Below are 12,411 nucleotides of genomic sequence, written 5' to 3'. Positions count from 1 at the left end.
AGCATCTTTGGAGAAGACCATCCTTCAGATATCAGGCAGTTCTAATTGCCTGGGGAGGTAACGTCGCCAGAAGAGGCTCTTTCCAAAGACAGTTGTTCCAAAAATTATATAGCAGCTCATTCCACATTTGAGTGCCTGCATTCACAGGATACAAGCATGGCCATCACAAGTGACAGGAGTCGTACTTTAGGCCATCTGTATCTCCTCTGTGTGCCTTATGTACTTTGAGGTTAATAAATGAAGGAATTCAGTTACTCCCTCCAATGAACCAACAGAAATCGTTTTAAACAGAACATCACTTCTGGCTTTCTGTAGTGCTGTATCTTACAAACAGCAAATCATGTTTGAGCAGCCGTACACCCCTGTTGTTTTTTTTTTTCCCCCCCTTCCTCTCTTCTTTTCTTCCTTTTAAGCAGACTCAGAATGTTCTGAGTTAAACCAATATGCTCATAAGAGCTTTTCTGACTGGTTGTATACACATGCAACACAGAGCAAGTCAGTAGTATGAACATAGAATATATAGGTCTTTTCTTTTTCTATTCTATGCATGTTCTACAAGCAACCCTTTAGGTATTACAAAGTCATACTATATAATAAATGGGCTTTTAGAGATGATGTAAATATTCTAGCAGAAAGCTCACATGTGAAAAATTATTCTGAGCTTGGCATCTAAATTTGTAGAACTTCATATAAATCTACTTAAAAATTTAAACTGATTTTTGGACCCACACCCACGAGTCTTTACTAATAAAAGCCAGCCAGCTGACAGCCAAGCAACAGCTTGAGTGGGCAGTTGGCCAGATTTCTGAGAACAAGCTCAGACTCCTGTGAACAAGCTCTGAGAACATTTCTTTTGCAGACAGGTCTCCTAAGATTACACCAAAGGTTGCTTCCATTTTCAGTTTGAAACAGGCCTAAAGGAGGATTTTCCACCTCTATGGAGTTCTCTGGAAGGAGATACATGAGAGATGTACTAAAGAGAGATGGCGCTAGATGGTCTGAGCTTTCCTGTAAATTCTCCAGCTACTTCTGTAATAAGCCTGGCAAAAGTTAACTCTCTTGTGGCCTACCTTGTTCTAAGAAACTATTCTGGGACATCAATACTAGGATCAGAGAGACATAAAGGTGTCCAGCCACTGCCTCCTGAAGATTCCCTTCTGGGCTGAGCGAGCTCCAAGATCTGACTCAGCAGACACAAGGAAACACTGCTTATGCCATTAATTGCAGTTCTGCGTGACAGGTTAAAAATAAAGGTTATTGTTAATGGTTTTGCTGTTTACTCACTGCTACCATAGTTAAGTATTTTAGAAAAAGTAGCTTTGGCAAATCATCAAAATCTTATTTACATCTTAGCAACACAACTTGGAAAAAACTCCAGGAAAAGTAGAGCTTAGCAGATGGCTGTAAGCAAAGCTATGCTGGGAGACATTTACACTTACTATTAATACATTATATAGTCCATTGTAACTTTCTGTTCAGAAAAGCATTGGTTGAGAAGCATTGTATGAATACGTTGCATTACGTAAAAGCCTGAAAAAATTTCTGTATAGCTACTTTTACACTCTCCTCCATGGCATAACACTGAAGTGTATTTTTTCTAATTAGTAGAGCATGGAGATTATTTGGACTGATGGGTGCTAACAGCAGCAAAACTGACTGCCAGAGACGCCCTTGAAGCATAAACAAGACATGCTTGACCTTGTGCATTTAAAATATTAACTCACTGGGATCAATCTTGTTACACATGATAATGTTTTGAAGAGTAGGTTTGTTGAAATGTAGCACTGGCTAAATTAATGCAATTCCTCCTTCTAATTCATGCAGTGCATGGTGCAATTGAAAGCTAAACTAGCATGCCCAAAAGCTAATAATGCAACTGTAGCATAAACAGAACAGAAATAGAGAGCGGTGAGAAAAGCAACTGCATTGGCAAATAGCTCTCAGCGGATACTTGAAGTGAAAGAATTCAGTGAGTGAGAACTAGTGTCCTGCTGCCACGAGCGGACACCAAGGCGTCCGCGTCATTTAACCGCTGCGCAGCCTGCAAGAGGCAGCAGCATTGCATCCCCGTGCGCCAGGTGCTGCAGGGCTGAGTATTCTCGAACACACCGTTTTTGCTAAAGCCATACTTCCCGAAATTATTTCAGTAGAAAGCACAACACCTCTATTTGGCCAAGGGGGTGATTATAATCCATCTAGAATGTTTTCATTTGGTTTTACAGGTGGCCTTTAAAACATGAAATGAGTAGAAAAGGACTTTTAGGGGAAGGCTGATGAAACAGAGGTCGGAGTACCCATTTCTATGGCTGAGGGAGCACTGACTGCTCAGGACTGCCCACTCTTGACTCTCCAATTGCAAGTCCAATGCAGAAATATTATTTCTATAAAAACTTTAATTGGGAAGTTAATTTATGAAAAATGCCTTGGGATGTTAATAATTTAATTGCTTTGATATCTAAATCACAAATTTCATTTGAGGCTCAATTTGATTATCACCATAGACACTTCCACTAACCACTTTCTAACATCAGATTTTACGTCCAATTTAGAGGAATGCCATGCACTGAGTTTTGTCATTAGCCTGCTACTGTTGCAGGGTGGTTACAGAGATGCCATTTGGTCAATTTGTCTTGACAGCCCCAAACATACAGCACTCCTATCCATAAACATCTCCTTAGGACAATTAATGACTTCCTAATGAATCTCAGATGTGTGTTAGCATCTGTCAGATTGATTTTACTTGAAGTGTAGAAGGGAAATACAAAAACAAAATACAGTGGGTATGCACTAAGCAGTTTCAAGATACTGGGGGGGGATGTATTTTAGAGCCTATTTCTAACACATACAGATACTTGTAGCAGTGCTGGAAGTTAATTTAACGTTTCATTGTCTGTCTTATGAGAGATGGCAAAGGATTTGTTTCTAAGAAACTTAAGTCATCTGAGAAAGATGATCCGGTGATCTAGCAACAATTCTAAACCACAGAGTTGCTCTCCCTTCAAATTAAGAAACTTGAACAAATTCAACCAGGACAAAATTTTTGTAGTCAAAACTCTTCTCACACTTCAGCCTGCTTGTTGTGATGCTAAGGTACAAAGTTCTCTTAGCTTTCTGTCATCAAAAATACCTCTTAAGACACTGTATCATCTGACCAGCCTTTCTACACCTGCCCCACTTTCACTCTACAAGCACAAGCTATTACTGCGTATAAAAGAAAAACCTGCAGCAGTGAAAGCAGAAAAACCTGATGAAAGAGGCTGACTTCAGCTGTATAGGAGGAGGCGCCACTTAAGTACATCTGCTTATTCTTGCGCTATCATTCTCCTAATTACTAGGCCTCAACAAAGGTGTTCCTTTTTTAATAAAGATGTTTTGGCTCTTCATTCTAAGTCACTATTCAAGAATTAAACTAAGTGAATGAATGAGACAATCAGTAACGGATGGTATTATATGAAAATATTAAACTAATGCTTAGTAAATCACTGACAAAGCATGCAAAAGAAAAGTCAGAATATAGTTAGCAAATGCTCCTAGTATCTCAAATGGAAACTGTCGTTATCAAAAAAAAATACGCTATGAAAATATTGTCTCATGACATACGTCACTATAAGAGCCGTTCTGTCAAAAATAATGCATTTCCTCATGGTAGTTACACATCTCCAAAGAATATATGCATTCTGAGAAAACACACCTCAAAGGAAACACTGACATTTCTAAGCTGCTGTCCTACAAACCCAGCTGTTAGTATATTGCATGATCAGAGATAGTATCATCAGCTGAAGTAAACATGGTCATCAAACACTTTTTTTTCCTTTAATCCTCCTTTTAGAGAGTTACAGTATATTTGTTCTAATTTAAACTTTTCTTTATTAGGTAACAACATCATATAAACATCCTTTGTGGTGTTTTCATCATAGCTCAAACCTGTCACCACATAGTATTTTCCAGATTTAGTGATTCTGTTTGCCATTATTAAAAGAAGACAATAGGTCATCAGCAAAATGGAAACAATGCAAAAGGAGCAATTTTAGTAGAGTCATAACGTGTAACAAATGAACGAAGTAAACAAAAAGACATCTATTTCATAAAGAAGAATTCCGTATTCCCCAGATTTTTTTCGCTAGCTATTGTTTGCATCTTAAAAAAATTCTGTAAGTAGAACCTTTTTCTTTCCCCAAAGAGTAGGTCGTAATTTATGAATGACAGCTAGTTAAATAAGCTCTTTTGGCTCTCCTTGGCAACAAACCTATCCTAATACTTATTGCAATGAGACCTGACAAATTCATGAAGTTATTCCCCCCTTCCCCCCAACATTTTGAGTCAACAAGGTCAGCTTGAAGAGCTGCTGTATTTTTTAAGCACCATTCTTCTCTTTGCAGATCACATTTATATGCAGTAAGATGATGTTAACAGACATCAGTCCTCCTTGCCTTTCCTAGTATAATTATCTGTTAAAAACTCAATAGCATAGTCTACAATGACAATTAAGTTATTCTGACAAGACACAGGGCCCAAAAAAAAAATATATAAACAACAGCACATTCCATGGTCAGTAACCCCTTCCTTCTCATGACTGCCTGTAAGATAATATCATTTTTTAAAAATAATGAATTAAAGTGAATTCACCACAAGTACTGTAACTAAGGATTTTCTTCAGGGCTGAAAGAGACATGATATTCATGAGATGCAGTGTAATGAGTTCCTGTGGTGGTCCATTATTAAGTTATGGTAACATAATACTTTTGAAAACCATTCGCTTTCATGTCTAAAAGGATTTTCCTGTGACTGCTGTACTGAACTTCAAGCGTCAGCTACTTTTCACATGTACAATAACTTTACAGAACTGAATCTCTCAGAGAAAACAACTATCAAAACACAACCATCAAAACAAACCAAGAAAAACAAACAAACAAAAATAAAACAAAAAAAACACACACCACAACATACACACACACAAAAACCCATGCACACAATCTTTATGCAACAGGGCAGGGGATGCTCTCTCCCAATGACATGGACACTGTCTCACGTACAGCACTGAGCTTTACAGCTGCCACCTTCTCAGATGAAATCAACAGCATTAGTACCATACTTAAGTGACCTGCACATAACAGTATAATTTTAATTAATTTTTTTAATCATCATTACTCATTGTTACGAATTCACAGGTTCTTTTTAATGGTAGCCATCATTACATAGTACATCTTGCCCCCTCCGGTCTCCATACAAGCTGATGAGAAAGCAGCTTCTTCATTCTATTCTGGTTTGCACTGTTTGCAAGTAAAAAGAAAGAAACCTAAAAGCTATGTCAAAGGTGCAGACCTCACACAGCAGGACAACTTGGCAGTACCACGTAATTTGTGATACACACCTCACTACAGTGAAATGCAAGAGTCCACTCACCTCTTCCCCTCAAACATGAAGCTTTATTTTAAGACAAAAGTAAGGATTTAGTCCAGTATCACTCACATCAATACATGGTAATCAACTGCAAGGAATGATTGCTATTACAGTTTTTTTATAAGTAATCCTTTCAATCTTTTGAGGAATGATTTTCCAGCTACCAATATACATGGACAGCGGGTACCTGTCAAAGTGTGTACAACTTCTTAATAATACTTGCTTAGAATCCTCTAATAAAAATAGAACTGGTAAATAGTAGATGCATAAGTTTACATATGGTCTCTTTGAAGGAGACACTGTGCTTTCCTGTCTGCAAAATAAAATTCATGCTTGCAGTGTTGATAATTCATTATACTGCAGGAATACCTCTATAGCAGAACTCTGAAAGCACCAAATTACTGAGGCTGTTAAACAATGGGGAGGGGGGGAACAAACAAACAAACCAACCAACCAAAACAAAAAAGCCAACTACAAAACACTCAAAAGCTAGGGGGAAGGGGGGGAAATTACAAAGTTAAAGTTGCTTGTATGATCTTAATTCATCTCCTTTCTGTCCTCAACAGAAAACGCTAGCAACCTTATCTGTAGCCTCCTCTAGCAGTATCACAGCAACAGCTGTTTGCACTGTCAGCGTTACAAGCAAAGATACCATACTCAGAAGAGAATATGGGAGACTGAGTATCAGGACCATTAATTGCTAATGAAATACAATAAGTTATTTAAAAAAAAAAAAAAAGTATTTGAATGATTTGCAGTTGCCTCCTTGCCATAACAATCTGTAGGTACAGTTGTGAAGATGCCAAAAAGTTACTTAATTGAAAGTATGGCATGTGTTCCTTACTGCCCTATTCAATTTTTAAAATGTAAAATTAATTGGCAAAAGTGAGAGGGGGAACATTACTTGCATTGGAGTTTGAAGAAAAAGAGAGAATTATTTTCTATCCATTGTGTGTATGAAGAAAAAGTGCCCTAGCACTATTATATTGATATTTGGAACTAAACACTAAAATGCCGGGTCTCGAATACCATAATTTCCTACCCATTTCTCTTGATGTTTAAAAGTCTCCTTCACAATAGATCATTTTGCTATTTATCCCACCGAGCATTTTAGTTCTACAGAGCTGAACTATGGTCCATGAAAGATATTTAATTAAATCTAAGGGAAATAAACGCAGATGATCAGGTAACAACAGTAAGTAGACAGTTCATACTGTGCCCATTTCTGCTTTAGGCCTGTGGCAGATTTCCCTTGCTTTGGGCCCAGGCCCAGATTCAGGACACAGAGAAGGTTCTTCTCTTTTGTGTCACAGCAAAAGGATTCAAAATTTTCCATCTTGAAATTCACATTACTGTCGGCTTTTCAAAACTGAAACCTTTTTACTATGGTAACAGGATCCAGTAAGTGCTCTTCATTAGCCTGATTAAGTCCGTCAAAATCTGTGGACAGGATTTTAAATAAATTCACTGGGCTTTGGGTCCAGTTACAGCAAAATGTAAATTAAGTAAAGATGCAGCTCATAGTAAGTAATCCTGCAAAGAGTGGCTCTTCCTTTACTCTTGCTGAGTTCATGAAGAGTTGAGTTGGGGACATCAAGTCCTCAATCTCTGACTGAGGTCTAAGATCTTAAGAGAGTACGCTTGAAAGCTTCAGTGGGCTTAAGAGGCTGGACTGAAATCTTTTCCACATGCTATACAAAAACAATTTGACCTCCTATGTGCTGGGACTTGTTTCTGAAGTATCTAGCAGCCCTATTCACAACGTTCAGAATAGAGTTTGGAATGAGTTTCGGAATAGAGTTCGGAATGGTTTTAAATACCATTCTTTCTGATAGGGAAATCAAAATTTTCTGGCTTGAATTTAAAACCATTGTCTTCATGAATATAAAAATAAGATAAAAGGGGCGTAAAAATAAAAACACCTGTGGATATTTGAGTTACTTAGTAACCTAATGCTAAGATTTCACTTTCTTACCTTTCCCAAAAACCACTTCCATCACCCCGACTAAGAACACTACCATCAAAATCAACAGGAGCACTCTGAGGGAAAGGTATGCAGCAGAACCAGGTATTTTCCTAAGGCAGGGCCTCCATGGTTGATCGCAGTAGATTTGAGCGTGCTCTGACCATTGCAAGCTGCCCTGCTGCAAGCCACTCACAATCTACAAGGAGGGTTTATTAGCTTGGGTTTAGCCTGGCAGTAATGCAATTACAGGGGGCAGAATGACTGCCTGCAGTCTACTGGGAAGACATATGCTAAATATCCTAAGTTTCAGGAAATATCCTAGATCTTAATAGCTCTGCAGTTAGTGTGGTTGAGGAAATGGGTTCTTAATTTGTCTGGCTCCAGCAGAATTGTTTTTCAGCTTAACTGAGTAGGCGAAGGTTTTTTACTGAAAACATTCCTTCCTTCAGAATTGGATTTAAAATGATCCTGAAACAGTTAACCAAGGCAGCCACAGACAAAGCAGGTCCAATATTTAAGATGATGCTGTTATGACTCCTCCTCACTTTGCCTGTAGCCAGTGAGCCAGGAAAACAGGACCTTCCTTCAGACCACTACATCTGGGTTGGTTTGGTAGCAAAAGCAGAGTCAGCTTTAGTTTGCGGACAAACAGGTGATGCTGGAATAGCCAACAGCAGATCACCCAGATAACGGACCAGATTCACCAGTTCTGGTTCAGCCCTCCTTGGGGCCACGGTGCAAATCTGTGCAGAGCCCTTAAGCTCAGAGGGCTGGGCATGGTACGCACACATGGAGCCTGCTTGTGTCCGCTCTGTCCGTTCCCATCCCCTTCCTGCAACACAGAACATGGAAAAACACAAGTATAAGACACTCTGGTCTATCCCAGTTCATTATTTACCCCTCGTGGGCCTCCCTAGGCTGTGAAGTCCAAGCTCCAATCTAAACCACCTGCCTGTATTCACACCGGGACAGCAAGCGCTGGGCACAGTAGTGGAATGAGAAGGTAATAGTTTCCTCTGGCTCTAGCTTGGTGGCACAGACGGAACTATGAAGCCTGGAGAGACCTGAGCTGGCTCCTCACAGAAATCCCACAAATCAGTCTGTCTTGTATTCCTCCTTTTTGGGAGGAATGCAATGGGGAGTCTGCCAAGTCTCAGAATGACCAGCATGAGTCTGTCAAGATTATTCACCACAACTCTGCATCTCAGCAAGAAATTCTGCAGCCCCTGCCAGCACAGATCTGCAACCCAGACAACCCACCAAGTAGCTGCTGGCTGAGCCCAGAGACCTGTGAGTCAGGAGGACAGCATTTGATGTGATACTGGACTTCAGACTCCATCTAAAGCTCCCTATACCTTATTTCTTAACTAAAACAGCAACACCACTTCCTTTTCCCCAGCCGTTTTCTAACTTAGCTGCTTACAAGCAGCTGAGAGCAGGAGCAGACGCCCGCTGTGCTGCACCTACAGCGACTGGTGCGGCGTGCACAGCTTTGCGTGAGCCAGCAGTGTTATCCCTCCGGCTCCTGCGCAACCGGCTGTAAGGAGCTGAGCTTATCCTCGGGCACCTCAGCTGAGCAGTGCTGCCAAAGATACTACTTTCATGCAGGAGGACAGGGTCTGAACTGTCACTGAGACCTCTGGGATTATCTTCAGGTATTTCAAGATGTGCTTTTAAGTATTGTGCTCTGAAGTGTCTCACATGGCAGGATGAGCAAGGATGTGGGCTGAGGAACAAAACACCAGACGATCCTTCTCTTCTCACTTTACCTGCCCCTGCTATGCTGAAAATAACATACTGTGGCATTTTTCACAGGAATCTAATGAAAAAATCTTTTTTTTCTTTCAGCTACGACGAATGTGTGGGGCCAGGAGCAACACAAATATATATTCCCACAGATGATCCCCCTCCATATTCTCTTATGGACCCTTGTCAAAGAAGTGAAATATCTATAAACATTAGCCTGGAAGAGGAAGCAGCATTTGGGACTACAGGACAGGCTGCAAATTATGCAGTCAGGCTGCAGGACTTGCAGCAGCCCATTTCATCCATCTCTCTGCCGTCTCTCACTATGGAGGCTGCTCCCCTGTATGAGACAGTAGTGTGCGAACAGAATATCCCCATCCCACTCGTTCCAATGGAAGCACTGAAAAATTCTTCCACTGAATATCACAGCCTTCTGAACCAAATCATGTGAATAAAAGTGGCTCTTGCCTTCAGTTCTCCTGAAGAACTCAGACCGACAAAAACATTTAAGTGGAAGAATAAAACCTCTGAAAGTTTTACCTATTTTATATCTTTAAACAGGGATGCATTGGGATTTTATTTTTTACAGTGAATTTTGAAAGTTTACCTATACTTCCCTCTTTGTGCTTCAGCGTTCCATGGCATCACACAGCATAAAAGAGCAGGAGTGACAAGCAGTGCATCTGACCTTTTTGAGGCATTTCAAAATGCGTTGAAATCAGCCACTCTTAATGTAGATACATGTTATCTAGTCAAGCCTACTTGTTGATTTTATGATACTTTGCATGTTTTAGAGCAGAAGGAAAAAGAAGAGCGTTTTGTTGTCTTTGTAGGTGTCCTACTAGTACATTTCATTCAGTGTCTTGGCAACAAAGCATTTTTAAATAATTCTTTGTCTAAACATGTGTTTCAGTAGAGAGAGACAGAACACTGCCTGCAAAACATGACTATCAGTACTGTATAGGAGCAAAAGAAAAAGGAGAATAATATTTTGATAGTCACATTTTTCCAGACCATTGCAAAGCCTGCTGTAAGTCTTCCTCCAAAGAAACCAGCGGCAAGTGATGGAGAGGTGGCAATGGATCCCCCAGCACCAATTGGCTTTACCTACGGAAGCTATACTGCAGCTGTGCGCGGGCCTGGGAGCTGCATGCCCTGCACGGGGACTTGATATAGGCAAGGGAAGGGCAGTGTCTGGAATCCCAGAAAATGCTTCATGCCAATTCCCATGCATGATTATTTTCAGACACTAAGCGGTCTCTTTCTTCAGTAAGGAGCCCATAGCATTAAAAAGGACCTTGACCTCTAGTAATTGCATTAGTGTGATGTAAATAATAGATTCTGGACTTGGCACGCACACTGGCAGAGAACCTCACTTTGTGCAGCAAGCTCTGTGTTAGGTATGATCTTTTTCACTGAAATTTTGCTACCCAAATACAGCCTTCGTTCATAGACCTGGGCTTCTCACACCTTCATGTGCCAGACACATACAAGGTGGAGGTGCACAGTAGCAGGAACAGCAGAGATACACTGCAGATGGGAGAGTTTAATCTTACATAGTACACAAGCACTCCGTCCCCACGTAAGGGCTAAACTACACGTTCAACCAGTACTAGTTAGCAGAGTTATCAGAGGCTCATCTCCACTAAATCTCTTAGAGGTATTTTCACTGAAAAAAACAACTTTGTTACACTGATAAAACAGACTTCAGTTTACTGCCCCCACTGAAGGATATGTAAAAATGAGTATAGTAAATATATGACTGTGTTTAAAAGGCAGCATCATCCAAATTATTAAAATTGCACTTAGATTTTCTGTAAATACTAAATAATTTTCAACTGTAATCATCATTCAACACTCCAAAGATTGACACAATTATAATTAATACTTAGATGGGAAGTAATTATATGGTTCTTACTGCTGTATAAATTATACCATTACTGAGTCACATGCACGTGACGAGATAAGGTAAGTATGCGTTTTTTGCTACGTAGATGAGAGCAAATATGTATTTTGCTAAAATAACAGACTTCTTTTGCAGTTCAGCAAGATTTTCAATATTCTCAGTATACTATACCCAAAACAACAAAAATTCACAACTTTGCATTGCAAAACTGCTGGCAGGCATTGCCAGAATGTAGGCTGTATTTCACATTTGTATTTTTAATGGACAGAAGTCTTCCTCTGTATAAAGCATTCGTGTAAACAGTTTTGTGGCATGCAAAGTATCTTGCAATAAGAGAAGCAAAACTCTATACCATCTATTAGGGGTCAGAAACTAAAACCAACATAGAAACGCACCAATTTTACAGGCAGGAAAATAAAAAGTGAAGGAAAGCACAGAGGTTTCTCTGTGCAGAATAGGACATGCTTTCATAGCTGTGTCTTCCTGCAGCTCTTGGAGACCTGCCTAGAACATGGTAAGGAACTGGGACCAGACCCTGCTTACTTCAGGCTGCTATTGAGGAGGTAGAGGAGGAAACAAATATTAGAAACGAAATGTGATTTTTTTCTTTTTTCCCCCAAAAAACTGAGTGTCTCTTTTACTGTAACATGGTAAACCTGAAGGTTCTTCTGAAGGCAAGTACAGAGGGCTTTTTTCATCTGGCAGGCAAGTGTCTACTCTGTTACAGGTGCTTACAGTTTCTGTGCATTTTGGGAAATCCTTTCAACCTGCTTGGCTTTTAACCTGGCAGGGATTTCATGACCTTCCATTAACTTTGTCGTTTACAAAATAAACTAATTTTAAGTCAGCCTCTGATGAAAATGGGAGATTTGTATTTTACCTCATGATAGAAATGCGTTACTAAGATTACAGAAGACTATTCAAAGTCTTTTTCATTTGCTAACAGTTATGCATCCTTAGCATTGCAATCTGGATTGTATGTAGCAGCATTACTTACAAATAGAGCTGTCTACTCCCTCTTGTGGTATTTATCGAGTCAAGTCATCTAGTTATCACACTAGGCAGAGTTCACAATGAGGGACTCGTCCATCGAAATAATCCTAGCTTCTTTGTCACACGGATATGGAAGCCAACTAGAACATACAGTTCCATACTGTAGCATTTTTCTAAATCACCCTTAAATGCATAGGTTATGTTATTCATTATAAACAAACATATTAAAAAAACAAACTGTGAATTAAAACTAGAGTATGCTACCTTCAATGTTATCTTGCCACGATCAATTTCAAGAGTGGCTTAGAATTTTCTGCTCTTGTTAATCTTATTAACTAGGTGATACCCAAGGAAGTTGTGGGAGAAAAAGCTTATCCATCCAACCCATATACCTCTGCAA

The 12,411-nt window shown here is 39.7% G+C and overlaps 1 protein-coding gene across 1 annotated transcript in view; it reads left to right on the top strand.

Annotated features, from left to right (window-relative positions):
* BEAN1 (brain expressed associated with NEDD4 1) overlaps positions 1–9,563 on the top strand; it is a 38,677-nt gene extending 29,114 nt beyond the window's left edge. Inside the window, exon 4 of the mRNA XM_009982110.2 lies at positions 9,215–9,563. Coding sequence (XP_009980412.1) covers positions 9,215–9,563 — 349 coding nt within the window. The remainder of the gene's footprint in view (positions 1–9,214) is intronic.
* Positions 9,564–12,411: the final 2,848 nt, after the last annotated feature.

The sequence above is a fragment of the Tauraco erythrolophus genome, chromosome 15 (assembly GCF_009769465.1).
Source record: "Tauraco erythrolophus isolate bTauEry1 chromosome 15, bTauEry1.pri, whole genome shotgun sequence".
Taxonomy (NCBI): Eukaryota; Metazoa; Chordata; class Aves; order Musophagiformes; family Musophagidae; genus Tauraco; species Tauraco erythrolophus.
Note: the sequence above shows the minus strand (reverse complement) of the source record. Positions and strands in the feature narration are given on the sequence as shown.